The following is a 26995-nucleotide window of genomic DNA, read 5'->3' on the forward strand; positions in this document are numbered from 1 at the left end:
ATCCAATTGCGTGGTCTTTCCGAACGAAGGCTGACATGGAGGACAACACATCAAGTGCGGTATTATAATCGTAGCAGAGCCGCATCGAGACGCCGGAGATTTCGTGGCCGCGGTCGGGAGGGCTATAATCAAGTCGATTTAGAAGTGAGCAAATTCTCCTCAGGCAGGGCGTGTAACGAAAGAAAGCCGTGGTGGAGTCCTTTCGATCTTTGATGCACGAGCTCGGCGGTTGCAGCACGGGGAGCTTGCCCTGACGTCGATGCCCTATTGCTCCCTGCCCGCGGGTACAGGGATCACTGCAAAGGGCACGTTGGGCACAAGGCACGCCCATCGACTCAGCAAAGGACACGTCCTAGCTCGACTTCGAAAAAGCCACAAATCGTGCTCGTGCTCGTCATCGTGCTCAGCCTTGGAGTCCGGGTGCATAACAAGCCATCTAAGAGCCCCGATAAACATATAGAACGCTCTAAGATGCCCCCAACAGCTGGATGCGGTATGTATCCAAAGCCGGCGTACTTGGCTGGATAAGACACTGCTGTGATGTCTTGCCGTGCATCGGCTCTTTCACATCAGAGGGCGGGCCGAGAGAACGCACCGGTTCGAGGCGTGCCTAGTGTTTTGTGTCGTGTGCCGTTTGCTTCATTTTGGGGTTCCGAGAATGAAGCAGGCGATTCGTGAACACGCGAGGACCTAGTACTGGTATATTCCGCTAGGCAGCCGCAGCACCGCGACACGGATCCCAGGCTGAAATACCCAAGAGTCGAAGCAAGCTGCAATGAGGGTGAAGTGTGGTCGAGCCCAAGCCAGAGCCGTAGGAGGCTCATATTGCGATCGGTCATAAACCTTAACGGATGCATGACGGTGTTGAACGCAGGATGATGGAGACCTAGGGATGCTGACTAAGCGGCATTGCCGATGTCCCGCGCCATGGACACCCCACTTCACCTAGCTGGCGAGAACATCGCCTGGAGATAATAACGAAAAGTGTGTATACATTACAGACACGTGTCTGCGTCATATTCGACCCTAGCACTGCTATACAAGCATATGCATAGCCGGAATGAGGAGCCTCATTACAATAACGCCACCGTAAACCAATCCCTCCTTCAACCAGAGCCCTCAAAGGAGAGTAACCGCTCAATCCCGCTACGCCCGGGAAAAGGGCCTAGTTGGTCCGAAGATGGAATCGGGGAAATGCCGAAAGGGGATATATGTATCTAAATTCACCTGCATATATGTATGGAAAAGAACCTGGGGTATCACCATGCCGGGCTCATGCAATCCGTGAGCGGCCCGTCATCCTCCCCAAACGCCAGACTTTTAATGCAGCGCCAAATCGATGACATCGCTCCATGATGTGAAGAAACCGAGATCGGCCACCAAGGAAATAAGGAAGTAGAGAAAAGCGATGCCTAGTCGCTCAAGTCGATGACTTCGGCTTGGGCAGAGGTAGACTTCCGCCTGTTTGTCGGTACGGGGTCCTCATCGGGGCTTCCACGATCCTGCACGCTATTGGAATCGCGCACCTCCGGCTTTATTTTCCACGAGCCATCTTGGTCTACGATAATGGCACGCGTCCGGAGCAAACCCTGCTGCGCAAGCTTATCGCGCACTTCCTGGAGAAAGCCGTCGGCAATGAGATGCTGAGGGCGCACATCGCCATTGCAGATGGGACATCTCCACTGGTCGGCCACAGAGGCATCCCCTTTCCTCTTACGCGTCTGCAGGAAGGTCTCGAGATCGAAGCAGTCGTAGTGCAGACAAGCTTTGCCACGGACGGGGATGTCGCAGACCTTGGAAGCGCTGAACGGGTCGAAGAGGTTGATGGTAACATTGCTCTCGACTATGGCGATCTCGTCATCGTCGCCTGCGCTGGACAGCTTTTGCGTGATATGCCTTAACGTCGTAGCAGCGTCGATACGATTGATATTTTGACAATTCCTAAGGATAGTCTGGTGGTTCTTGATTCCGACGAGCTCGATTGCGACCAGGTACTTGAGATAGGCATCGTCATTGCGCTGGCGCATAACGGCAATCTCCAAGATGTTCTCGCCCTCTTTGACCAGTGACGTGATGTCTATTGGCAAGTCCTTTCCGTGGTGGAGCTTCTTCCGCTGTTGAAGAGTTGTGCCATTGAACGTAAAATACGAGTAGGGAATCCAGGAAGTATCCGCCGTGGCCCACATGTGCTCATTGGGGAGTTCGGTTGAAATCCACTTTATACAACGAATCCGCAAAAGATGAGCGTTCTCGTCTACGGCCCGCGTCGGGGGTGCCCCTACAACGTCGGAAACATCTTTGGGAATTGATTGAAGGTCTGTACGACTGAGAGAGAATGCCCATTTCTCGATCTTGTGACCGGCTTCGGCAAGACGCAGGGGAGGCTTGAGGAATCCCGTGACGAACTGGTAGAGCACTGATTGTGCTGATTGTGCTCGAAGCACTGGACTTCTGAGGTTGGCTTGATGAAGGCTGAACCGAGCAGGATTAGGCTGGCGCTGTTGCGGCTGACTTACGCCGGGCTGAGGAAGTAAAGGCATTGCAAGCGGAGATGAACGTAAAGCTGTTGACTGAGGTCGCGAAATCTGCTGATGAGTTGGCTGAGGCTGTGCAGCGTGCTGCTGGGGTGGCCGAGGCGATGACCAGACAGGTTGCTGTCGAGGATGTATACGAGGTCGACCTCGTCCATGTTGAATGGCAGCTTGTGCAGAGTTTGAAGGCATGGCCTGAGCTGAAGGCTGGGCAGTTGGGTTTTGTGAAGGGTGCTGGATAGGTTGCTGCCGCGTTTGCTGCTGCGTTTGCTGCTGGACTTGGGATGGCCAAGCTACCAGACCCCGCTGCCCTGGTAGGGTCGGTCCTGTGCTGGATGGGAGCGGACGCTGGTAACGCTGGCACAGCTCCTTTAGTTGGCTGCCCCACTGCTGCATCTCCACATGCCGTTCGCGTCGTTCGCTCTCAAAGCTCTGGGGCTGATTATGTGGTCGGCTAGCTTCGCGGCGGAGAAAGTCAACTTGATTTCCCTGGAACAGGGCGATTGCCTGTGCCTCTAATTGAGCTAGCATTTGTTGGTTGAGGACTCCCCATCGCGACCGCAGGCGTCGGAGCACGGCGGTGAAGACGATCAGCTGGAAGACGGTCGACGAGATACCAAGATCGCAGACCAACTCTCGCATCAGTGGCGGGTACCCTCGTTGTTCACAACTAGCCCTCAATGAACCGAAATTCGATGAATGCTGCATGAAGTTGAAGAATATGGCTGCTTCTTGCTCATACCTTGGCGGCCAAGTGGAGCTGATAACCGTCAGCGTCATGGGAAAGTTAGCAAAAAACTCCAGTACGGCCGGAGACAGCGACTCATTTCCGTCTAGGACATCTCGGATCAGTTGCAATGCCGAGGGTAGGTTCGGCTGGTTCCTAAAGCTTGCTGGCAAGGCGTCTGGGTTGAAGCTTAGCAAGCAGTAGTACTGATGTATGGTCAAGTAGGACCAGTCCTGTTGTTCCACTGCATTTCTCAGCACATGCAGGCGTTTTGCATCTCGTGGGTGCTGCTCCGAGACGACGTGTGTAGAGAGAAAGTGGTTCAGCGCTCGAAAGCAATCTTCCTGCGTATACCAATCTCGATTTGCAATGGGCGGCAGTTGAATTGGAGTATTCACCGTGGGACTTGGGACCGTGTTTGCTTGAGGGACACCATACGGCTGCCGGGAAAGTCCACGAGACAGAGAACGGGGAGGACCAAAGGGAGGCTGAGGCTGTGGGGGGGTCGTGCCGGCTTGCGGTTGGCCCTGAACTCGGTTGTCCGACCCCTGGGCCAGTGCATGGCGGTGGTGTTGCGCGTCATTCTGCGGTTGGGGGCTAATTGAAGGACAGAAAGCCTGTTCATGGCCCGACGACGCGCTGAGATACGGTGTTTGAGCTGATACTCTCCGCTGAATCCCAGGTTGCAGGCCAACGGACGGACTGCTAGATTGTGCTTGACCTGATGATGTCCTTCGCTGGTTTTCGGGTTGATTCTGTACTTGCGGTCCAATTGACGGACTGAAAGCCTGCGCAGTTCCCATCGATGGACTGGCGTATTGCCCTTGAGCTGATGAGGTCCGCGGAGGTTCAGGCTGGCGATCGTCGGCCGTCATCTGGATTCTCCAGCGCGCCGGGACAAGTGGCGCTTGCTGCGCACTCCCTTCTATACGGCTCCGTTTGTCTGCTTGCGTTCGTTCTGCTTCGGCGGGTCTCTTTGACAAAGCCGCTTGCCGTACTTCCTCCATAAATCTGACATCAGGGGAGATGTCTCTGGGAGACACATACTGGTTCCTTGCCGTGTCCGCCTCTTGAACTCCATGGTTTTGTGGGGCTACGCCGAAATTCGGGTCCGTGGGTGTTGGTGCGTTTTCCGCAACTGCTTCTTCGCTTGGTGACGGGGAGGGCAGAACGGCGATGGGCGAGGGCAAAGGATAGGATTTGGTGCGTACCGACACGACGTTTGCTAGCTGAGGGGAGATGGAGTTCGAGGAGGGGTGGCTTTCGCCGTGTGCCGCCACGATGGGACTGGCAGATCGGTTCGTTTGCGCCTGGTCCCAAGGCTGCGGCCGAGGAGGCCTTCCTGGCCTGCGTTTGACGGCCGGAGGATTCAGATGCTGGTTCGGTGAGGTCGCCTGGCCCGAAGACATCCAAGACTTCCGCCTCCCGCCCAGGTTTCCGAGGGCATAGTTGAGTGTGTTCTGCGTGGCGGCGGCTTCGGCCTGGGCAGCCGCCTGCGGATCGCGCCCGGCAGCGCGCCCGCCGAGAGTCATACTGGCGGCAAGATCAGACGGAAGGGGATGCTTGACTTATGGTGCCTGTAGAGATATGGCCGCGACGTGAAGCCTTCGACCAATACCCAGAGACGCAAGGGATGCGGGGACATGCTGGTCCGGGGGCATGTACACGGGCGGGCCTTATAGGGACATGGGTGGGTACGCGGCGGGCTCGGTGCATGCAGCTCCAGTCCACCGGGCAGGAGCGAGGGCGCGAGGAAGCGGAAGGGGCGATGGTGAAGGGGAAGGCGCGACGGTGAGTATGGAAGTCGCGACGAGATAGTCACTGAGGACGGCGCCGCTAGCGAGCGCACGGGGCAGGGGCGAAGGGGACATCCTGGCCAGAGCGCCCGCCGAAAGGAAGGCGCCTGCACCACCCGTGGCCGGTAGTCTACCGCTGGGGAAGGCGCGCGCGGCCGGCACAGCTCGCCAGAACTCCCAGAGCCCGTCTGTTATTCGCAGCGGCGGCTATTGTTGACGGCGCATGTGAACGAAGAAACCAGCTGGCGGCTCTCGCTGGTCCCGCCTAATTAATAGGAGACCTTGTCGGCGGCGAGCCCGCATAAGTCTGGCGGCTCCCCCAGCTGTCCTCGCCCTCCTCACCAACCAAGAAGCGGACGCCACGATACCGAGCCCCCTCGCCAACGCTGCAACGAGAAGCAGCTGCGTCTTCCGCACCATCCCTCCGACCGCTGCAGTCTCGACCGGCGACCAACAAGGCCGGAGTGCAGCTTCGTTCCCGAGCCCGAGTCAGGCCGTGGTCCTCTAACGGCCGCGCCACGTCCTCAGAGCTGCAGCGCCGACCTCCCGCAGTTGCATGATGAACAACATTCACCAGGTGCGCCGGTGATTGTCGCCTCAACCTCCCCAACGCTCGCTCGCGCCCTCCTCGCACCCGCCGTTCGTTCCCCAGGAAGCCGCCATGGCGTCCAGATCGCAGACCGAGTACTCGCGGCCCGGCGACGTCCTCGTCGTTGTGCGTAAGTGCTGCCCGCTTCCAGTGCTTGCTGTACCCTCCTAGTCAGGAGAGGAAAACCGAGTGCAGTGCTGATGCTTGTGCTGTAGATGAATTCCAGGCCCGGAGCCCCGACGAGCTCAGTCTGTCGCGGGGCGACCGCATCGAGCTGATCGAGCGCGACGACGATTTCGGCGACGGCTGGTTTCTGGGACGGAATACAGAGACCGGTGACAGTGGCTTGTTCCCGGAAGGTACGCCCCGCTACTTTGCTTGAGTTACTTGTGAAGTCACTTGTGAAGTCACTGCAGCTGTCTCCTTACATCCGTCCACCAACCCTTCTCACCAATATCTAAATCATGCTCCCACCTCTAACAAACCTCAGTCTACACCCGACCCGCACCGAAGGCGACCATCAACGCTGCCCTGCATCAGCGTGCGCCCTCGCAGCCCTCCGCCCAACCTCTCCATCATGACCCGAAGCCCGTCGAACCTCCCGCACCCTCCTCCGCCCCTCTACCATTGGCTACCGCAGATGCACCGGCGCCCTTGGAGTCCACACCCAGCACGGAGCCGCTTCAGATTTCGAGTCCCAATGCGGCGATACAAGCAGGTGCAACACCCAGGGCGTCCCTCTCGTCGCAACCGAGAAGCATTAGCCAGGCCTTGAGCGGGGAGCTTCCCAGGGAGGATGAGACAATAGGGAGCCCGGTCATGCACGAGACACTGAGTGTCATAGATGAACACATCACCGACATGAGCACCCCGCGCCACAGCATCGTTGGGAAGGACCTGAGAGGCAATGACTCTGGAAGCGAATACAGCAGCCACCACCGGCTGTCGTACATCAACGGCCAGGAGACGGAGGAAGAGGAACAGAATCTGCACACGGAACAGGAAGTCATGGCATGGTCGCCCGCGCGGGTTGCAGAGTACCTCGAAGATACGGGTGTGGAGAAGAAGCACTGCGATATCTTCAAAGAGCAGGAGATCAACGGAGAGGCCCTGTTGGGCATGGACCAGGCAACCATCTTCTTGAAGGAGTTTGAACTCGGGCCGGTTGGACCACGTTTGCGTACCTGGGTGAAGATCAAGGCATTGCAGCAAGAAGTCAAGAGCGTAAAAGATGCCCAGAAAGCGATGAGCACTTTCGATGGACAGGAGGAGTCCACGGTTGAGCCAGCCAGGAATCGCGCTACGTCCATGAATGCGGTCCTTCCGCGGATACCAAGTCTTAGGGAGTCCCAGGGTATGAAGGGTAGTCCCGGCCGACAGGCACTTCCACGCGCCCACTCCACCGCAGGCCATTCTCCCGGACTCGGGCACGAAATGACTTCACCTTTGGCGCACGTGACGCCCTCGTCTCCTAAGCCCGGCACGCCGACACGGCCTTCAGCCGCATCCGTCCGCAGTCTGAATCACAACCGACGTCATTCTTCCATCGATTCTACTATGAATATGCCACCCCCGGGCGTCAAGCCACCACCGGTAGCACCTTCGGCACACAAGAAAACCCCTTCATTTGACCGCAATTGGACAATGGGCTCTCCGCAGCTCCCCTCACAAGAGCTGAAAAGACCGTCGTCCTCCCATCATGCGCACTCGACTAGCACAGATGGAACCGCGTTCGCTGGCCGCGAAGGGACTTTGAGTTCCATGGCGGCCGCCGACCTTGATCGAGGCTATTTCTCCGGCGGAGAGGTGGATAACCGCAAGGCCAGAAATGTCCTACGCAAGAAAGACTCACCAAATCACTCACGAAACCCCAGCTATAGCACCGAAGCCGGACGTCGGGCCGTATACAACAAGCGCCACAGCAGAATCGGTAGCTCAGATTCTACGGCGGAAACCGGCGGCCCCATCTCTCCTGCGGCGAGAGCATACTACGGGTCAAGCATCAAGAGTCATCGCAGCTCGAGCACTTTCGAGTTTGTGCGACCATTAAAGCCCATGAACGAAATGGCTCCTACAGTGACCAAGCTAGACTACGCTGATTCGCCTAGCATCGACGCCATCGCGAACTCGCCACGAGTCCTGAGCAGCGAAACTTCGTCACAAGGGCGCGCATCGCCCTCGCCAGCAGCTCAAACACACTCCCACTCATTCTTCGGGAAGAAGTCACGGAGCACTGGCCTCCGAGCAATATCAGACGCAATCACTGGAACGGAGAGGGCCAATGCAAGCGCGGGAGAACTCACTGCCTCACCAATAAAAGAATCCCCCATGCAGTCTCCATCTCGAACCGGCTCCAGCACGCCCTCTGGTACCTCAGTATCGAAGAGCTTTGATTTTGAAAACCCGGAGATCAACAAGCGACTGACTGGTGGATCGACGTCAACCAAGGATACTGGACGGAAGAAGCCGAAGAAGCATAGTACCAGCGCATATCTCCGAGGCCGGGAAACCATTACTCCCCAGGAAGCCATGCAAGGTTGCGACTACAGCGGCTGGATGAAGAAGAAATCGTCAAGTTTGATGACGACATGGAAAACACGATTATTCGTGCTCCGAGGGCGACGACTTTCGTATTTCTACACTGAAATGGACACGGAAGAGAAGGGTCTTATTGATATTTCTTCACATCGTGTGCTTCCAGCGAATAACGAGAGGATCACGGGCTTACATGCAACAATCACTCGCGCCTCGTCATCGCCATCGTCGCCCCAGAACGCGACAATACCAACGGCTGCATCTACCGATGCTGCGAACGGCATAGAAGAGGACGTATCGGGCATGTTCATTTTCAAGCTTGTCCCTCCTCGCGCTGGCCTACAAAGGGGCGTTCAATTCACCAAGCCTATCGTGCACTACTTCGCGGTTGATAACGTCCAGATCGGGCGTTTGTGGATGGCTGCTCTTATGAAGGCTACTATCGACCGGGACGACTCGCTCAACGTCACCACAACATACCAGCAGAAGACAATCTCGCTGGAGAAGGCTCGCCAGATGCGGCAACGACCACCAGCGCTGATGGATGACGACGATATCGACAATGGTTCTGGCGAAATCGAGAGCAAGAAGAGCGAGAAATCTAAGGAGAGCATCCAAGAGAGCGTCATTCATGAAGAGGACGAGAAGCAAGGTCTTGCCATTTCAGGCCTGGACGATGCGAAGGCTCTGCTAGAGTATGCGGAGAATGGCGTGGACCCGCCGCAGTCTCCAACACCTGAACAGCCGAAGTCCGACCATAAGCGAAATGAGAGCTTCACACCAGGTCTCGTCTCCCCGATTGGATGAGCACCAACTTCTCAGTGTGTGTACGCATTCATTCATTCTTTTCAAGAGTATATTATTTCTATTGCCTCACTCGGTATATGCTTTAATCCGCTCATTGCGAGGACGTCCAGGGGGTAGCAGGCGTTCATGAATCATTCGGGGTTTCTGTTTTGGAGAGGAGGCTTATAACCAACCCATTTAGTTGAGTGAAGGAGAAGGATCGCAACGGCGCTCACGATGGTGGATATCCCTGTGGATCCTTTGAACCAGCACATGACGATCTTCACGTTGATGACGGATCTAGAAGAACCCCTAGTATATACCTCGACTAATACCGCACTCACTTGTAATTTTATTGACTTCTTCCACCGATTCAAGCTCTTTTTTGGGTTTGTTCAAGGGATTGCGGTGCAAACTGAGTGCTGCTGTTTGGGCCGATGCTAGCTGGGGTCCGCATGTCGTGGTACCTCGCGAAGGCGTAATGTCGGGATATGACTTGGATGGTATGCGCCAGACGCTTTCATACCTTGCATTCGCTCACCAGTCTGGACCCCTCTACTAGTTAGAGGTGGTTGGTGATTGGAAGGGAACAGCGGCGCGCAAGGGTAGGAGTGGAACCGATTGTGGAATGAGCACCCCCTTGCAACAAGAGATACTGTTCTGGCATGTTGACGAGAAGCTAGGTTTCACGGCTCCAGCGCGTACCTGCAGCCCGTCCTCTCTTGTCGATGATCCGACTTTTCGTGGGGAACTTAACTCACCGGTCCGCTCAATGTCTTTCTGCACGCACCTGCAGCTATTGCGTCTTTCCTCAGCTCCGCACATTGAGCTTCGTGCGTACCTCTTCCCAGTGGCATACATCGCCTTTCTCGCGCTCGTCCTGCGGTCGAATTACAGCATTGCTCGCCAGTGGTGATAATCTTGCGGCCCACGAGGACGAGGATCAATCCCATGCCCCGCCAGCACTCTTCCACCACTTCTACCAGCCCATCTTCTACGGGTATCGACGTCCCGCCCGCCATACTCGCAGCTGCTTTCGCGCTTGGTGTCGGATACGTCGCGTATACGCACCTCAGGAAGCAAGGACCCACCGGACCCCAGTACTCGAACGTCACTAAACTGGGTATCCGAATAACACAGACAACACTGCAAAGAGCAAGAGCAGGAGTTGAAGCGAAAGAACGGCCACGCCTGGCGCTGCTACCCCGCAGAAAAGAAGCAGGCGCTCTTTTACGAGAAGTGGACTTGTGCTTGTAAAACGGAGTTCAGGACCTAACCTTGGAAGTCCAGCCCCCGGGGATCTCATGAGCCGCCGTCACCAGCCCAGCTTCTCTAGCACGTCATTCTCTTCTCCGTCTAATTCGGCGCATATCACAAACACCCTCTTCGCCGTTGCCCTCGACCTCGCGGTTGGATACGTGGTATACTGCAACGCCACGAAGCCCGAGGAACCTCCGCAGAGTGCTGTTGAGAAGTGGCTAGCAAGAAAACACCAGAAAATCTGCGATCTAGAAGCGCGTGCAAGGAGCGCGGGGGACGGCCAATACTAGCGTTGCTATCCGAGTGTGGAGAAGGAACAGGCGGCTTTTTGGAAGAAGTACGGCTGTGTTTGTCAGACTGGGTGGACGGAGTGGAATTGACTCTGCGGAGGTGAAGAGCGGGTTAGGCCTCGACGCTGACGTCTCCTAACACTGGACCTCCTCGCTACAATCTGGCCAGCGCCTCGATAGAGTCTGCTATTTCTCGACTCATCCCATACCCCCATACCTCCCTCCTAGCTAGTTATGTCGCCCACCAAGGAAAAACAAAAACCGCTTCCCTCACCCCTCCAAAGAATCAAGAACCCCTTCATCAGCCTCCACGCCGCTCCTAGACCTCTATCCTTCCGCGCCCGCAGCAAATCCCGACTCACACTCCTCGTCGTGGCCATGGTGCTCATAGTCGCCGTGCTTAATGAGCTACGCTGCGTGGAATACGGGTGCCTGTCCCGTGTGGGGTTCTACGGCGGCGAGGCGAGGCATGTTGGCGGCGGGGCCGTGATTCCGTGGGCGGGGATAGAAGCGGGCATAGAGATTGACGGGGGGTTTGCGGAAGGCGAGACAGGGAAGCCTGAGGGGAAGGGGAAGGACATTGGTGGTGGAAAGTGGATCGATGAGGAGCACTTGCAAGAGAAGGCGCCGAAGGGTCAGAACGAGAATGTGCTAGGCCCTGTGAAGGAAGAATTGGAAGAAGAAGATTTGAACGAGAGCGAGTACTCTCTGAGGGCAGACTGGGAAGGTGATGGGGAACCCCCTTCTTCTCATCCCTCAGCCAGTCCCGCACCAGGCTCTAAATCTCCCCCAAGCACCAGCCCCGATAATTCAACCGAGCTGGGCACCATGGACATGGGTTTCCTAGGTGGATGACCCTTTTTGCTCATTAGAGCTGTGCTAGTACGCATCTCCCCCGGGTTCGAAACACGTACGGGTACTTTAGCCTTTTCCTTACATTCTACTTCGCTTGCTGTGTCTCATGCGATATCTTTTCCAGTGTTAGAAAAAAAATGATCATCTAATATAACCTGATATGCTGCATACGAACTAAGGAGGACCGTCTGTGTGTCCATTTGAGTTTCAGTTCTCTTCAAGTCGTCTGTGAGATTCATCCTCCCGCACCGTAATGGAAAAGTAGAATGTATCCATGCTAATATTCCAAGCAACGGCGCGGTGCAACGAATGTTGAATCTTGTCATGATCGAGGCAATGACTTCAAACAATACTTTCACTCCTCAACGAGTCGTTGTTCCCAACCGAGCTCTTCTGGTCTGTGATGCTTGCAGTCGTAGTAAGCTCATCCAGGCTAAAATAATGAGCATACTTCCTGTCCGTGGACTTCAACACGTCTGGCGCCGGCCGAGTCTCGGTTACTGGCGAATGCGGATGAGAATCGTAGGTATTCTTGGAAGCCGTCCACGATGTCTTCAGGTTGGTCATTGTGGTCACTATCTTCTGGTACATGGAATTCTTTTGACGAGCGGCGTAGGCTGCAGAGGGCATGCAGGCGCAAATCACCCCCACGAACATCTCGCAAAGTCTGGCCCTTAAGGTTAGACTTTTGCTTTTATGTGACCGATCACGGCGGCTTGGGATACTAACGTAGAAATGGTCACGGGAATAATAGCATAGGTTGTGTCGTTGGAGCGGGCAAGGACGAAACGATAATAGATGCTGCATGCTGAGCATGCGCAAGCCCTAGTTGTTGTTAACAGCAGGGAATAGACAGGCCTGATGGCTAGAAAGCGCAGCTTACATTGTTCCCGAAAGGAATATTAGCATTACTCCGATCTTTCGCTTCAGCGACAGCGTCAAGCCGGACACACCGATAATCGGAATGAGTAAGATGTATAAGTCTATCACAAGGCCAATGACGGATTGCGGTACTAAAAGCTGAAACGTTCTCTTCCCTGCATCCGACATCTGATGTGCGAACCATGTCTCGTCCCTGCGTGGTGTTGCCAAAGCGAAGACGCAGGCGGTGAGAATCGCGTAGGTCAGTGCTGTCACTACGAGGCCAAGCCAAGAGCACAGGCGTGCCCAGCGCAGCTGGTTGAACAAAGATAGGTACAAAATGAAAAAAGTCGTTTTGAGAAAGAGGAAGGTCAGAGGGGTGAGAACGGCGATCAACCAGCCTGGCTACGAAACGTCAGCGTGCCATGTTCTGGCTGCAGTTGAATTTATGGCCGTCACTCACCACAAGAAGGTCCAACTTCGTAGCTTGAAGACCGCTGATGTCCCATTGGTGTCTCCCGAAGCCACCTCTCTTAGCCCCTGTGCAGTGATCAGAATCGTTCGGTTTCCATCTGATTCCAACTCACCCCAGGTACAGGACACATAATAGGCCAGGCTTCCTAGCTGATAAAATAGTCAGTCAAGCCCTCTTCAATGGCTGATGCGCACCAACCATGGCAACGAGAATGGTAGCGTCGTCCCATGAGAGTTTCTTCATCAACCACAGCTTGACATAGGCACGGTTGCAGAAGAAGACGATCACCAAGCCTAATATGACAGAAGTGACGATAATCTGAGTCGGAGCCTCCGTGTAAGGGTCGACAAAGTTTGGTATCGTGCCATTAGGAGGAGGAATGGTTGGGGTGGATGCAAGCATAGCCGGATCCTCCGGGGTGATGTCCTGCGACGCAGATGCCATGCTGGATGGACTTAAGAGAGAGGTTGCCAAAGAGTTCTGTATAAGCTAACGATAAAAGCTATGCTTCGATCTAAGCAGCAGAAGACTAGTAGGGTAGAGCCACCCGATGTTATACCCGTAACAAAGCTTGAGCTGGTGTGGGTTCTATGTTATCGCAGGTGATAAATTGTGGACAGGGCTTCGAAATTGGGGCAGGGTCTTGAAGTCCGATGGTGGGTTGCTATCTGCATGCAACGCTCCTCCAATGCGGTATCCCTACACCGAACATAGCCCGCTGGAACCCGACATCGCGGACCTGGAGGTTATCCCGGCATGCTGCATATGTCGGGGCCACAAACGTACTAGGCGATCTCGCCTGTGAGCTTAGCTGCCTGAATCTGCTCTAGCTAATGGGCTAAATTTAGTAGAGCGCTGTTTCAACGCGACAAGGCGCAAGACCGCTTCCGACGACTTTGTCTCTTTCAATCGTCAATCACACACCTTGGGCGTCCATATTGCGAACCACCATGTCTCAGTATTCCGTCTTTGTTGTTGGAGGCTGTGGGTTTACTGGCTACCGCATTGTTCGCCATTTCGTTCCAGCACCAGAGTTTTCTCCCGTCTCGGTACTGAGCAGTTCCGCAGCTAACAGCGCGAACTAAGTTGCCGGCGCGAACTACATCGCCGGTGACTTAGGCGACCATGAAGCTATTTGGCTTGTGCTCATCACTAACTTGAGGGCAACCGTGGCATAGAAACACCCATAACTTTTGCGAGTCAGTACCAAGAGCTGCGACGAGAGGAATACTGCCCTACCAAATGATGCGTTCCGCTCCCCGAATAAGCCAAGAATCTGAGTGACGCAACATTGTTTATTGGAGGAGAAGAGAGCTCACTATTGCAAGGCTGGCTGGCTGAAATCATTGAATTGACCTCGCTCCTAAGAGCTATGCAATTATTCTACAATGGATTTTTTCTGCAGAGGCAGATGAAGGAAAACCACGCGAAGTGATAAAAACTTCCCTCTTTTTGCCTTTGTTCTTTAAATTCGAAACTGCTTAAAGGAGTGCCGTTTGCGGAAAGGAGGCAATGCCCTCACCGGATATGGATGGGCTAAGATGTATTCTCCAATGTTTGAATCCTACTCAGTTAATTCTCCGGGAATCCAACAGGCGTACACCTCATGGAGTACAGAGGTCCTGAACCTCCAACAGCACCATATCGGCTGCCGGGACTGTGTCACCTCTCCGGTTTAGCGTTCCGTCCTTCCTTATACATTCAACGACTTCTGTAAAGCTAGTCAACCCCATGCACGCAAGGCATACTAATGGTGAATTAGTAACAAGTACGGTCGCCTCACACCACTCTTTTTCCGGGCAGGGCCGATCCCCTCCTTGATAGTCACCGACCCAGCACATATCAAGAGTGTCTTCCTCGCTTCGAGGCAGATTACCCTCAAGGGTTTCCACCTTACTGTATACGAAAAGAAAGGGGGTGGGCGAAAAACATCCAGATCACTACGCTTGCCGTCTTGTTCGGCGGATATGAAGTCGAGTTGGTTGACGTGGCGGGTGCTAGCTCTTGAATACTCCTACTACGACACACAGCAGTAGGGGTAATTAAGCAGCCTGGAAATATTGCTATACGGATTCGTGGCCGTACTAGTAGTAAGACGTAAAGATGAAAATATAGGGCAGAGTTTTTCGGAGCCGCAGAAAAGTAATTTAGAGCCAGGCGTGCCAGGCAGTGCCAGGCCCGGATATACACAGCCGAAAAAATAACAGAACGCCGAAGTAACGCCGGAACATCAAAACGTGAGACGGAAAAATATTTTAGCCAATCAGGAAGCTCGCATTCTTTTTTGCCCGCATAGAGGCTGCGGAAAGCGGGCGCCCTCTGCGGGCACTTGCAACGCTCGCCAACGCTGCTTTTCTACCTGCAGTTGCGCCAGGACGGCCTAGAAATGTATGCGACGGCTATAGAAAGTTGCGCAGCGCCTGCGCAGGGCGTGGTTGTGGGTCGGCAAGCCTCTGGCTCTGGTGATTATTTTCGATACCTCAGCCACAGCTTGCAGTGGAGCTGGCACCGGTGAGAGCTCCCTGATTGGCTGAAATTAACTGTATATATCCAAATCTTGCGCCAAAAAATCGGCCCTAGATAATAGATATAGTGGTGTACGAACCCCCGGGTAGAGAGAAAACCGGAGAATTTGGTATGAAGCAGCATCGCATGAAGAGAGTTCATGCGCAAGTCTCCACTTTTACAAAAGGCGCCGTGCAAGCATGGGTTGGAGATATGATTTCCATTCATTGATGCATCCTGCTTCCAGCGGACGGATTACCTATACACACATCTGTCCTAGCGAGTGCTGCGCATCTTCGGCGCCATCTAGTTTTGGGGGGTATCTTTCTATACAAAAATCGCTCAAAAGGCCGTACCCATACGCCGCCCCAATGATGCTTGTGACTACCGCCTTCTCCTTCTTCGCTGCTTCTCCTGCCCCTCGCTCACCGTCTCACACCTGTCCCGACCTCTGCACAACAGCACTTCGTCAGGGCTAAACCAATCCCTCACCCCGCACCTCCCTTCTAACCTCACAAACAAATTGTCCACCCGATCAATCATCCACCCGGACTGTACGCGCTCCCTTGGTTTCGCGTATCCTAGGCGGAAGGAGGTAGAGATGGAGCAGCTGCCCGACTCGTACGAGAACTGGATGCAGTCCTTTTTTCTTTCGCAGACGGCGCGGCAGTGCCCGAAGGACTTCCAGGCGTTGCGCTCGAGCTCGTCGGCCGAGTTTGCGTGGTCGTGCGCGTTGAATTCCTTGTCGACCGACATGTTGTCCCAGTTGGATACTTGGGCGCCGATCTGCGGGCGCACGTGCTCGCGGAAAATGTCCCGATGACGGAGGAGGATGTCGTGCTGTTTGCAGTCAGCGTTTGATCTTTATGAGACGTTGCCGGGATGATGCAGGTCGGCTAGACTTACCCTCTTGTACCAGGCCTGCTCGAACTTCCAGAGCTCTTCGATCTCGGATGGTGAGACGTGGTGGTAGGTGATGGCGGGGTAACACCACGCGTCTCTGTCGATCTTGGTGATGGCCGGATCGAGCGTGGCTGGCGAGTCGCCTTGGAAGTGCGGGAAGGCGCGGTGCAGGGGGACTTTGATGTCCTCCATTATTTTGCCGAGTGCGCAGTCGCCCACCCAGTGGGTTGCTGTGAAGTCTTCATAGTCGCGGACGCGGACGGAGCGCTGCTCGGTGACCTTGCGCACTGCGGGATTGGAGAGGACGAAACCAGCGCCGCCGTAGCCAAATTCGATGTCGTTTATGTACAGGTGCTTTCCAATGTAATACGGCTTGTCAGGGTCAAAAGTGCTGAGATAATCCAAGAGGTTGTTCCAGCCCAGGTAGGTGTCTGCCTCAATGAAGACGAACCATTTGGCGTTCGGCATCTGCTGATACGCTTTGTCGATCATGGGGAGGAACTTCCACTTGTCGAGCCTCCAGCCGTCGTTTCCGGTGTTGAGATAGTCGCCCTTGGACGAACCCGACTGCGCCGTAATAACCTGCTGGCCCCCCAGGCCCCTCCTTCCTTGCTTCTGCAGATGGTGATACAGCTTGAAGTCCTCATGCTCTTTCCCTTTCTTGCTGACGCCTCCTAACACATCATGCACAGCATGCCCCTCGATCTCCTCATCCAGATCCGAAAAGACGACGAAGTGGGGTACGCATCGTAAGGTGGTCCTAAAGTGCACTGGCACCTTCTGGCGTGACTCTGTTGCCCCCGTCCGTAGCACGACTAGCACGTCATCGGCAAGGTCGGACTGCGGACAGAAGATGTCGTCGTGCGCGAGGGCGGCAGGTTTAGAGTAGCGCAGGAAGAACGAGGGTGAGCTGGCCTGGCTGAAGATATTGATGATGGAGACGGAGAAGATGGCGCAGAAAATTAGTCGGCAAAGGAAGGTGCGGTGAGGCATAATGATGGAATGCACAGCGCCAGGCCAAGAAAGAAAAGGAATGGAGGTGCAGCGACGATTTCGTGTCGCGCGGTACTAAAGGACTGACGAAGAGGTGTGCCTCTCGGCCATGGAAGCCGGCAGCGTCGCGGGTGCCACGGCGGTGAGGCGGCGAGCAGGGCGTTCGCACAGTGAAAAGTGTTTGCGAGTCTTAGCGAAACGGAGGCTGGGTGCATGTGGGCGCCGCGACGGTTTTCAACTCCGAAGCGGGCCGACGATCCTCATCTCTGGTCAGACACGACGATGCAAATCCCGAGGGCGGGCGATCAATGCCTTACGGTGCGTTGGGGCAGTGATGGGCGCGCGCGGGCGGTGTCGTCCTCACATGTCACCGGTACAGTACGGGACACAGTAAGCGCAGCCGCGCTGGTGCGGGACTACGTGTCGCCATCAGGCAAGTCGTCTCAGAGATGGTGCCATTGGCAGCACTCGTCGTCGCGGCAGAGCGAGAGCGCGCGCTGTGTGGATGGGCCGTCGTGTTGGTGTTTTGGCCTACCGGGCCATTTCAAAGCGCCGAGGCCGGCAAAGATGGGGAAGGAGCGCTGGGGTGTCCCTGCGCGGCTGCCGCATCCGGGCTTGGCGACGACGTCACAGGGGCTTGCGAGGCAGGGGCCGCTTTCCGCTTTGGGGCGTCGCCTACCTCGCACGTTTGGATCGACGGCTTCTCATGCCTCAACTCCAACGGAGCACACTCATCCACAGGACCGCAGTCAGCCAGCGATCACCACCTGAGAAGCGCGCCTCTTACGCGACTGTCTGTCGCAATCTATCCTGAAACACATCCCCTTTGTGCCCTCGTGCACAGCCGAGCATCGTTGCACCGGAACGCTTCAGGCGGCCGTCACCTCATTTCTCCGACCCCGGGCCCTATTGCGGGATTGACGATAGTTTCACGGTCGTGCCATCGAAAGAGCTGAAGACTACGCCGCCTCAACGCTCTGTTCTAGAATCCGCGCGGCAATCTATTCGCAGCGCCCGTTGACAGAGCCAACGGTTTGCACGACGCTGCCGACGAATCCCAATGCAAAACCGTTAGAAACGAGCGCACGGATGCGGGCACAAACGGGATGCTGGCCCCTCTCTTTTACTGCGGTACATAGCTCACACATCGACAGCAACTCCAATCAGCAACAGTCATCGCCTGACCGTGATTTTGCTGGCAGCGGGACCAAAGCATGCAGAAACGCCGTCGGCATCGATTTTCGATTGGGCCGTAATGAAGCTGAAACCAGAGACGTCTGCCGGCCACGATTGTCGACCGGGCGCTACGAACCGTAATTATTCTCTTAGTTCTCCTCTCCCTCTTATTCAGTGGAAGTCTTCGCCTCGAATCTATTTCCAGCTGTTTGTACGATATCACTCCCGCCCGGGATCCCCCACGAGGCAGTTTCTGGCCGTCACAACTCTGCAGAGTATTATAAACACACGACCGGTCACACTGCCCGGAAATGAAGGAGATGAACGTCAAGAACAAGCTGGACAGCGTGACGAGTGGTTGGTTCCAGGCCGAACGCTACCGAAGGTGGGCCATGTCCAAGACCTAAGGTAGAATTCACTTAGCGAGCATTCATGCCGACGAGCGTCAAAAGCCACCGCTGATGCAGAGACCACGCATGACACTGTGTCCGACTGGCATCGAGCTGAAGCAGGACCGATGAGGGCTCTCTTGGTGCCGTAGGACGCCCAAGTTGAAAGACCCCAGAGCAAAATTATCAAAACCCAGTTTGGGTAAGGGAGTAAAGGACTCCGGGCCCTCTCTCCATCTCAAACAACTCTGCGCCTACCAACGGAAATTACAAATTACCTTATGGGCATACCAAGATGTGAGCCAGGCGAAGCAGATCTATTCAGAAGCTTGGTACCTACCCTTACATTCTTCTTTCATGACTACCAAGACCTACTCAGCTAAGGCATTTTTATGATATTTGTATTAGGATAGCTTAGTGGGGGCCGCTGGAGCTAAGCCCTTTCGAGTCTAATTACGACAACGCGACCGGAATCTCCGCTCCCTCCTTCGTCGTTCAGGCCTACGAGATCTTCAGCTGCTTCTACGGGCTGTCATCCATGGCTAGTTATCGCATAGAGGACCCTCGCTTACTTCGTCATGTTCGGCAGGACCCTACGCCGCCAATTCCAAATCATCAATAGCTACTGAATATTGACACCATGAATAAGGATCTTACAGACTGCGTCGACCCCAGGGCTACCCGCCCATTCATGCAGGCATCCGTAGATGGATCACTAAACATATCTTACGCCACAGCTTTGGCCTGAACTTGGCTTCAGCTCCGTTCCCGCACTCCGGCATACAACTCTCCAGCCGGTCACCTGTGGCTCACCTGTAGCGCGCACGAACTGCGACCACTCAGACGGCAGTACCCAGCTCGGAGATTTCCCATCTCGCGAGTTGAGCCTTAATTCCGCCATGTGGTTCTCAGCATGTGCTGAGTGAATGCTTATCCTGTCTGGGCGCTGACGCTAACCTAATCCCAACGTGGAGCATAAGAACGAAGCTGGACTTCAACTTGTGGCGTGAGGATATGGAACTCATCTTTCTACTCGTCGTGCTGAATTGGGGGTTAGAAACATATACTGTGCTTCACTGTTTCATTCTCCATCTACTTCGTTTTCCTTTGCCCTCTCTGTCCGACAGCACTGCCTTCAGACGAGAACTCACAACGCGGTCACTCGATTCTGAGCATATAAAAGGATGGAGGATGCCATGCCGAAATCCCCTCCTCAGGAAACAGACGAGATCCAGCAACACGAATCCGACAGCCTTCCCTTCTCTCGCCACTTCTTTGCAACCCTCTTCACCATGAGCTCCAACAACCAGCAAGGCCAGAGCGGACATGATCCGAACACACCAACTTCCAATCCTCCAAGCTCGCAAGCTCAATCGTCTCCCGGACAGCCTAGCACCTCAGGCTCAGGCCAGCCCTCCCTCCACGTTTCTGGCGCCGGTATCATGCAGCAACAGCTCGGGCAGTACTACTTGTATCTCACCAACACGCAGTCGTCGGCTGGGCAGTCGGGTCAATCAGGCCAAGGGAGCCAAGGTAGCGGTGGAAGTCCGAGCAGCAGCCAAGGCGGGCAGAGTAGCGGGCCTGGCCCGGGAAGATGAATGTTCCCATGAGACGGTCAACATGAGGGCGCCACATTTGAACGGCCGCACTTAGGCAAGGAACGAGTGTGCGTGAATGGTACACTACTTCATATATAAGAGATGGAATCGGACCAATCTTGGAACCGGCGCTGGACCATTTAGACGACTAAGAGGGACATCACACTTTCTTTCATCTCCAGTCAAGGCGTCTTGTGGCGGTTGCCCTTTGCTCTCTCCTACTCCGCTCATTGTCTAATCCTTCCCACGATCAATTCAGTCAATTCCAGTCTTGAACGTCACAATATCCTAAACCCCCTTCTCTACCTCTCCTTTCATTTCATTGTGCTCCAAAGCGGGTCCTCCTCCAACTCCGTTTCCACCCCCATTCGCCATCCCCTTCCTCTTGTCCCAGAACTGCTCTCTGCCGCCAATGTGAACAGCTGATCCGTCAGGTCGGGCATAGACACCGGGTGTTACAGCCCATGGGTTGCTAGGAAGGCATGAAAGCGTTACTGTCATGTTAGCTCCTTGTGCTTGGACACTGATGTAAGAACTTACCTTGGCCCCTTTCAGCGGCTGTCAGAACTGCTGCCGGGGTCTGAGCGGTATCGTGCTGCGGCTTCGGACAGGAAGTGGTAGGAGACATGCTTCGTGTGAATTTCGGGCTGACAAACTAGGGAGAAGAGCGGAATGAATGTGTACTGCGCTGCGGAACTCGGCGAGTAGGTCATGATCGCCACCTCGAAACTTTCTTCATCCTTATAGATGCCTGTGCCTTTTGAGGCCATTCAACAAATGAAGTCGGCTTTGGCGAGCAAGGCGAGCAATTTTCAGAGTGCTCTTTGGAGAGTGTGAAGGGCCTCATTTTGGAAAGCGAGCGGTTATACATGATTGGAGGGGCTACACGCGATGGGGGTTGTGAATTTCACTATGGCCGAAATGTTTCTGCGACTGCTAACCCCACCGGTTGGCTCCCTGTGTGAGCCTCATAGCTTCTACAAGGTACTCCGGACAAATGCAGGGGAAAAGGCGGTCCGAGAATGATGGGCTCAAATGGAGTTTGATGCCTTGAAGCCTGAGCGATAAAGCGAATGGACGGGTCCAGATGGGCTCAGGATTTGGAATGGCTGCGCCGCTGAGGTGGCGCATCGTTTCAGATGACGGAGGACTGCTTGATTGGCCATGGGCTATCCGCCTCAATTGTTGCGGACGTCAACGGTGGCTTGCAGGCGAAGAGTAAGGCACCTGCAGTCCTCAGCCGGAGGTCCGTGCGTTGAGCCCATATTTGAGCTGCCAATCAAGAAAGGCACGAGGCTCGGCCTTGGGGCAGTTAAGAATGTCAGCCTGCCCAAACTTTCTCCACCAGCTTTCATCTCTACTCTCGGCCTTTGGGCTGGGTTGGGATTCTTTTTGTTCAATTGCACTTTGGACCTCAGGACGGAGAGCATCCTCCATAGGTCACTCCATTGAGCCTTGGGGCACCTACAAATCTTACGAGGCTGAAGCTCCCGGCTCAGCCTCTCATACCTGGTGCGCCTGTTCGAACCCATTTTCCGGCACCTAAGGCTAATTTCGATGAGCAGATCAAAACCATCGCTTGAAAGAGACGCTGCGCGGGGCATAGCTCCGCGTTTGCGCCATCCAAGAGCATCAAAATGATCGTCTAAATACTTATTCCGAACCGCTACCGCAAGGAGGATGGTTCAACGACTTCTTATCTTTGGACCCCGTGCTCTCGACAGATGCAGATCTTCAAGCGTGGCTGGATTCCGGTCTTCTGGAACCCGTGCCAGAGCTTGAATTTGCTGCTGTTGAAGCGGGTGATCCAACACAGTTTCCAAGCGAGCTTTCTTCTCAATCCAACGAATCCAGTCCAGAGAACTCTTCAGTCCCTTCTCTCACCCTCGGTGACTTTGATGGTCTCGATCGTCTGAGTAACACGCCGGCTGGCGCGAGCGAATCCTCCCACCAGCAGCCGCAAACCCCACAGGCGATCGAACAAGGCGTAGTGGCTCAAATCTCAACGACACCGGCCGACACTACCGCCTCACCCCAACTCCATACGCCTGCCAAGGATACTCTCCCTCCACAGTCGCCGTCCTGTCTCCTCTTCCCGGCGCCGCGTCCATTCCATTGCAAGAAATGCAGAGCTCGATTCGTGACGCGCCATCAGCTCAACAATCACGACCGGAACGAACACAAGCGCTTCCCCTGCACCTTCCAAGCTTGCGCAATGGAGTATCGGCACTACAAGTCTTTGTGGCAGCACCAACGAGAGGTCCATAAGCAATTCAAGCTTGAGTGTGACAAATGCGACTACACAACCGGCAGGGAATGGAATCTGAAGAGACACAAGGCCAACAAGCACGGACAGAAAGAAGATTCACAGGTTGATCCTAAAGATTGAAACCTGGAAACAGCCATATATGTTGAAATTACTCGGAAAACCACAGACCGTGCGTTATCTATCCATATGCAGTCCACACCTAAGCTCAGCATTCTGGCGTAGTAATTCTCGTATACCGCGCTAGAATGCTGAGCTTAGGTGTGGACTGCATATGGATAGATAACGCACGGTCTGTGGTTTTCCAAGTAATTCCCCAAAGAAGTCGTCATCCTTCCTCTACGGGAGCGGCGAAAGCGGAAGGTTGCGATGATCATCGGGGAGGGGGTGCCCGTGAGCTGGTTGAGATGTGGTTCCTGGTCAGCTTGACCAATTTCGATTCTCGACACTTTTCCTAGGTTGAGGCATAGAATTTCGTGTTCTGTTACTCGTCTTTTCTACCTTCGGGGCACAGCACGAGATTCAGTCCGCTGTCAATTATGTGACTGAATCTCGTGCTGTGCCCCGGAGGTAGTGTTCCGTCATTACCTGGACTGCTCTTCTCGTCCAGCGTCATCTACATCGCTCATCCATTTGTATCTCGCTGCGCTGGTCATCTTCCATATGGTACTTTGCGGACTTTGTTGCGCTGGTCAGGAACAGGAGGGGCCCACGTAGAGATGGGAAACCCGCTGACAGTAGACCGGAATTCGAATCCAAGACCAGAACTCCGTTCCCATCAGCTCTGCATCCTAGACTTCTGCTGTGCTCATCAGACCCCCTCCTCCCCCTTTCCGAACATCCACCCACCCATCCACAAGAATGTCGGCACGGCCGTAACTGCAGACAACAAACCCAACACCCAAGCCATCGTCGCCCATCCCTGCTCCTGCGCAATGAAACCAGCCAGCAACGGGCCCACCACACACCCCGCAGCAAAAGCCACATTAAACAACCCATAAGCCTGAGCATAAGCACCTCCTTTCCCATACCCCGGCTCCCCATTCGCAAGCATCTTCCTCTCCTTCGCTTCCACAACCGCCGATATCTCCGCCATGAACGGCGGGAAGGTGAGGGATAGCGTCAGTCCCACCAGCGCGAGCAATACACATATTAACACCTTATCATTCAATGTGTTGGAGTCAATGTACCGCAGACAAACGAGCGGAGGGCACGCCAGCAGAAAGCCGATCGACGCCGGGTAGCGACCGCCGATGCGGTCCGCGAGCCAGCCGAACAGCGGCGCGAGGAAGGACGGGATAACGACGGGAAGGAAGAGCAGCGCTGCGCCCGTGCTGGTCCAGTGGAAGGTTGCAGCGACGTGGATGGTGAGGACGGAGTCGAAGGCGGTCATTATTGCGGCTTGGATGATGGAGCCGAAGAGCGCGGCGAGGAGGCGGCGGGAGTAGAGAAGAGAGAGAACGGGCGGGAGGCGGTTGCGCAGACGACGTTTCTTCGGCGGTTCGGTTCTGGCGTTGGGATGTTCCGCTGGCTGTGCCCGTTCCGGGGTGGTAGATGTGCCCTTTTCAGGATCTGGTACCGGGATAGCTGAAGACGGGTCTGCTTTCTCCTCGCTGCGACTTGCAGGACTGGCGGCTTCTTCAATATCACCTGGGCTTTGCGCTCCCTCATCCGCGGTAGCTCTCTCCCTTCCACCAGCCCCAGGCTCCCACCTCCTCGCAACCTTCTTCTCCACAAGCAGCAGCCTCAGCACGATATCTAACCCCACAAGCGCATACGCCATCCCAAACACGGCATTATATCCCGCGCGATCAAACACCACGCCTCCCAACAACGGCCCAATCAAAATACCCACACTCATCCCAAGCCCAACATAACCCATAGCCTGCGCGAGACGCTCTTGAGGCACGGTATCAGCCAGAAGGGCCAGGCCCACGACCCACCTACAAAAGGATCAGCGTCAGCTACCCCTTTCGCTCCGCTGGAACGCGTACTTACACCACAGCAGCACTCGTCCCCTGCAAAACTCGTCCCACGACCAAAACCCCAATACTCGACCCCACATTAAGCAGGACCGTAGCGCCCATCAAAGCAAAGAGGCCGATCAGCAGCGGCGAGCGTCGCGAGGCAGAGCGGTCAGCCAGGAAGCCGCAGATCGGGGAGAAGGCTAAGAGTGCTGCGGCGTAGATGGCGATGAGGACGGAGACCCAGTATTGCACTACTAGCACGTGAGCATGAATAGGATGGAAGAGCGGTAGACGTACCTTTCCCGGGAGGGATGTGGCTGCGCGATTGGATGGCGAACGGGATTACTGGGACTATCATGGCGTAGAGGAACATGTCCTGGGTTTCGGTGTCAGCTCTCAGATGCATATTCTTCTGGCCCAGTACGATACTTTCAGTCCCCTTCTTCCTTCGTATGCGCCATGCAGGCTGAAGGTATTCAGCGCACGCAGTCCGGATGGAAATCCACGCACCGTGAAGACAGCCAAAGCAACCGTCCCAATAATAAATGCGTCTGAACTCCTACACCGCAGCAAATACGGCGGCTTGGAACCATGCTGCGTCAACGACGACAGCCATGCCGGTCGGGCCATATCTTTGCACAAATCCTTCAAAGATACTCGGTCACCTCTTTTTCAAAAAATCGACCATTATTTAAGGAAGCCGCTCCAGAAGATTAGGATGGGCAAGGGAAGGCCATTCTGGGGATTATGACGTTGAAAGAAGAAATCGTGCTGGTGGCGCCGAGCATGCTTTGGCATGGCGTCTCTGGCGCATCCCGCGGACGCCGAGAGTGGACTAGCGATGGCGCCTCGGGACATTTATCCCCGCCGACGGCATACAATAATCGTGCCTGAATCTTGCTTCATTCATGCTCATGTAAAACGTAATTCTCATCATCCTCATCATGGTCAACGTAGCAATTGCAGGCGGCAGAGGTGCCGTCGGGCGCACATTCGTCGAGGTCATGGCCTCACAGACAAAGCACAAAGCAATTGTTCTAACTCGAAAGGTAAGAGAGACACCACGCCTCCCACAATCAATGCTGACCGGCCTCCAAGGAGCCCACGCAAGATGATAAGGCTCTCGCCCCAGCATTTCAAGTCGACTACGGCAACGTTGACCTCCTTACGGCATTCCTTGAGGAGCACAACATCTATACGGTCATCAGCACCTTCGGCATCAATGCAACCTCCTTAGCAACCTCCCAGCTCAACCTCATCAAGGCCGCCGATGCATCTAAGGCCACGAAACGTTTCATCCCAAGCTCCTTCGCCATCGCCTATCCCGAAGAGTAAGCCAAGTACTATCTCTCTTCTATATCTGGGCCCCGGAAGGACATCTAACCATCTCCTAGCGGTGTCGCCATCCTCCCCCCGTTGGAGCACTACTTCACCTGTCTCAAGGCCCTCCAGGCTACCTCGCTCGAGTGGGCACCCGTCTTCAACGGCATCTTCCTCGAGTACTTCGCCCCGCCAGCCCTCAAGTCGTACCACCCGCACACCGTGCTCGTGCTCGACATGGAGCACAATGCCGCGGGCATCCCGGGCGACGGCAACGTGCCCGTGACATTCACCTACACCTTCGACGTCGCGCGCTTCGTCGTCGCCGCCCTCGACCTGGACAAGTGGCCGCGCGAGCTGCGCATCGTCGGCGACGAGTTGACGCTCAACGAACTGCTGGCGCTCGCCGAGGAGGCCAAGGGCGCCAAGTTCGACGTCACCTACGACCCGGTGGAGAAGCTCGAGACGTCCCAGATCACGGAACTGCCGGGCCACCAGGCCGCCTACGCAAAATTCCCGAAGGATCGCCTGCAGTGGTTCCTGGCCATCTTTGAGATGTGGATGGCAAAGGGCCAGGCGAGAGTGCCGAGGGAAGGCAGCCTGAATGAGATGTTCCCGGAGATCAAGCCGCTGACGGCGAAGGAGATGATGCGAAAGTACTGGAAGGGGAGCAAATAAATTAAGACCTTACACCTCCCATCATAGGCCAGCAAGCAAGTTCCATGAGACAGCCGACAAGCGAGGCTTCGGTCCGTCCATCTACCCAAGTTGACCGAGACAGGCGAGCAACCGGCTAGGTTTGGCGAAAACTTCGAGAGCGAAGGCGTTCTTAGCATCATTGCTCGCGCGGTGGAGCTCCAGCCCAATTTCAACCCTGAGACGGCGCTCAGCAGCTACTACCACATTGCTGCATTCCAGCCCTGGGGCTTACTGCAGTACGTGATGCCGACGCTGGCTATAATCGTTTATGGCAAGCAAGATCAGATTTCGCCAGCCCATCTCCAGAAGACATTGATTTACGATGTTCTTTCCGAGCCGAAGAAGCTGCTCACTGTTCCGGACAAAGCGCACATGAATCTCGTAAGCGGGCATGGATCAGAGTATGTGTTGGGAGAGCAAATCAAGTTTCTTTCGCAGGTGTGGAACAAGTCATGGTCTTAGGATACTCCTAGA

The 26995-nt window shown here is 55.1% G+C and overlaps 11 protein-coding genes across 11 annotated transcripts; 6 read left to right on the top strand and 5 right to left on the bottom strand.

Annotated features, from left to right (window-relative positions):
* Positions 1–1412: 1412 nt before the first annotated feature.
* Positions 1413–4727, bottom strand: BU26DRAFT_406428 (uncharacterized protein; the record flags this gene model as incomplete). Its single annotated transcript, XM_033822865.1, has 3 exons — positions 1413–2563; positions 2681–3679; positions 3980–4727. Coding segments are annotated over 3 exons (2898 nt in total), but the record flags the coding sequence as incomplete, so codon positions are not given.
* An 868-nt stretch (positions 4728–5595) lies between these two features.
* On the top strand, positions 5596–9093 carry BU26DRAFT_50476 (uncharacterized protein). Its single transcript, XM_033826794.1, has 3 exons — positions 5596–5773; positions 5859–6002; positions 6134–9093. Exons 1-3 carry the CDS (start codon positions 5716–5718, stop codon positions 8983–8985), a joined length of 3054 nt encoding a protein of 1017 aa, XP_033681639.1. The 5' UTR covers positions 5596–5715; the 3' UTR covers positions 8986–9093.
* Positions 9094–9220: 127 nt separating this feature from the next.
* On the top strand, positions 9221–10175 carry BU26DRAFT_50539 (uncharacterized protein). The gene is made up of 2 exons (XM_033826849.1): positions 9221–9467; positions 9648–10175. Exons 1-2 carry the CDS (start codon positions 9456–9458, stop codon positions 10080–10082), a joined length of 447 nt encoding a protein of 148 aa, XP_033681640.1. The 5' UTR covers positions 9221–9455; the 3' UTR covers positions 10083–10175.
* A 573-nt stretch (positions 10176–10748) lies between these two features.
* On the top strand, positions 10749–11369 carry BU26DRAFT_566989 (uncharacterized protein; the record flags this gene model as incomplete). The annotated part of the gene is made up of 1 exon (XM_033833597.1): positions 10749–11369. The coding sequence occupies one exon, from the start codon at positions 10749–10751 to the stop codon at positions 11367–11369; it is 621 nt and encodes a 206-aa protein (XP_033681641.1).
* A 163-nt stretch (positions 11370–11532) lies between these two features.
* Positions 11533–13214, bottom strand: BU26DRAFT_606856 (uncharacterized protein). Its single transcript, XM_033835700.1, has 6 exons — positions 12904–13214; positions 12818–12854; positions 12694–12770; positions 12253–12635; positions 12099–12194; positions 11533–12036 (listed from the first exon to the last, which is right to left on the bottom strand). Exons 1-6 carry the CDS (start codon positions 13147–13149, stop codon positions 11712–11714), a joined length of 1164 nt encoding a protein of 387 aa, XP_033681642.1. The 5' UTR covers positions 13150–13214; the 3' UTR covers positions 11533–11711.
* Positions 13215–15594: 2380 nt separating this feature from the next.
* BU26DRAFT_430552 (glycosyltransferase family 31 protein) lies at positions 15595–17106 on the bottom strand (the record flags this gene model as incomplete). The annotated part of the gene is made up of 2 exons (XM_033823888.1): positions 15595–16050; positions 16117–17106. The coding sequence occupies 2 exons, from the start codon at positions 17104–17106 to the stop codon at positions 15595–15597; spliced, it is 1446 nt and encodes a 481-aa protein (XP_033681643.1).
* Positions 17107–19867: 2761 nt separating this feature from the next.
* BU26DRAFT_566992 (uncharacterized protein) lies at positions 19868–20269 on the top strand (the record flags this gene model as incomplete). The annotated part of the gene is made up of 1 exon (XM_033833598.1): positions 19868–20269. One exon carries the CDS (start codon positions 19868–19870, stop codon positions 20267–20269), a length of 402 nt encoding a protein of 133 aa, XP_033681644.1.
* Positions 20270–20557: 288 nt separating this feature from the next.
* On the bottom strand, positions 20558–20897 carry BU26DRAFT_566993 (uncharacterized protein; the record flags this gene model as incomplete). Its single annotated transcript, XM_033833599.1, has 2 exons — positions 20558–20763; positions 20810–20897. 2 exons carry the CDS (start codon positions 20895–20897, stop codon positions 20558–20560), a joined length of 294 nt encoding a protein of 97 aa, XP_033681645.1.
* Positions 20898–21181: 284 nt separating this feature from the next.
* BU26DRAFT_566994 (uncharacterized protein) lies at positions 21182–22658 on the top strand (the record flags this gene model as incomplete). Its single annotated transcript, XM_033833600.1, has 2 exons — positions 21182–21230; positions 22000–22658. 2 exons carry the CDS (start codon positions 21182–21184, stop codon positions 22656–22658), a joined length of 708 nt encoding a protein of 235 aa, XP_033681646.1.
* Positions 22659–23048: 390 nt separating this feature from the next.
* BU26DRAFT_606859 (MFS transporter-like protein) lies at positions 23049–25245 on the bottom strand. Its single transcript, XM_033835701.1, has 4 exons — positions 25013–25245; positions 24800–24878; positions 24534–24753; positions 23049–24478 (listed from the first exon to the last, which is right to left on the bottom strand). The coding sequence occupies exons 1-4, from the start codon at positions 25130–25132 to the stop codon at positions 23347–23349; spliced, it is 1551 nt and encodes a 516-aa protein (XP_033681647.1). The 5' UTR covers positions 25133–25245; the 3' UTR covers positions 23049–23346.
* Positions 25246–25417: 172 nt separating this feature from the next.
* Positions 25418–26632, top strand: BU26DRAFT_50628 (NmrA-like family protein). Its single transcript, XM_033826900.1, has 3 exons — positions 25418–25551; positions 25601–25833; positions 25897–26632. The coding sequence occupies exons 1-3, from the start codon at positions 25447–25449 to the stop codon at positions 26498–26500; spliced, it is 942 nt and encodes a 313-aa protein (XP_033681648.1). The 5' UTR covers positions 25418–25446; the 3' UTR covers positions 26501–26632.
* The last annotated feature ends 363 nt before the right edge of the window (positions 26633–26995 follow it).

Source organism: Trematosphaeria pertusa, assembly GCF_010094035.1.
Source record: "Trematosphaeria pertusa strain CBS 122368 unplaced genomic scaffold BU26scaffold_10, whole genome shotgun sequence".
Classification (NCBI taxonomy): Eukaryota; Fungi; Ascomycota; class Dothideomycetes; order Pleosporales; family Trematosphaeriaceae; genus Trematosphaeria; species Trematosphaeria pertusa.

Excerpts from the sequence above, each read along its gene's own strand:
- BU26DRAFT_50476 (XM_033826794.1), top strand. The coding sequence starts at position 5,716 with ATGGCGTCCAGATCGCAGACCGAGTACTCGCGGCCCGGCGACGTCCTC. Across the intron at positions 5,774-5,858 it reads CGACGTCCTCGTCGTTGTGC|ATGAATTCCAGGCCCGGAGC; the intron begins GTAAGTGCTGCC and ends CTTGTGCTGTAG. Across the intron at positions 6,003-6,133 it reads CAGTGGCTTGTTCCCGGAAG|TCTACACCCGACCCGCACCG; the intron begins GTACGCCCCGCT and ends AACAAACCTCAG.
- BU26DRAFT_606856 (XM_033835700.1), bottom strand. The coding sequence starts at position 13,149 with ATGGCATCTGCGTCGCAGGACATCACCCCGGAGGATCCGGCTATGCTT. Across the intron at positions 12,195-12,252 it reads ATATTCCTTTCGGGAACAAT|GGCTTGCGCATGCTCAGCAT; the intron begins GTAAGCTGCGCT and ends AACAACAACTAG. Across the intron at positions 12,037-12,098 it reads ATTCCCGTGACCATTTCTAC|ACTTTGCGAGATGTTCGTGG; the intron begins GTTAGTATCCCA and ends CTTAAGGGCCAG.
- BU26DRAFT_606859 (XM_033835701.1), bottom strand. The coding sequence starts at position 25,132 with ATGGCCCGACCGGCATGGCTGTCGTCGTTGACGCAGCATGGTTCCAAG. Across the intron at positions 24,879-25,012 it reads TTGCTTTGGCTGTCTTCACG|GACATGTTCCTCTACGCCAT; the intron begins GTGCGTGGATTT and ends ACCGAAACCCAG. Across the intron at positions 24,754-24,799 it reads CCACATCCCTCCCGGGAAAG|TGCAATACTGGGTCTCCGTC; the intron begins GTACGTCTACCG and ends ACGTGCTAGTAG.
- BU26DRAFT_50628 (XM_033826900.1), top strand. The coding sequence starts at position 25,447 with ATGGTCAACGTAGCAATTGCAGGCGGCAGAGGTGCCGTCGGGCGCACA. Across the intron at positions 25,552-25,600 it reads CAATTGTTCTAACTCGAAAG|GAGCCCACGCAAGATGATAA; the intron begins GTAAGAGAGACA and ends CCGGCCTCCAAG. Across the intron at positions 25,834-25,896 it reads GCCATCGCCTATCCCGAAGA|CGGTGTCGCCATCCTCCCCC; the intron begins GTAAGCCAAGTA and ends ACCATCTCCTAG.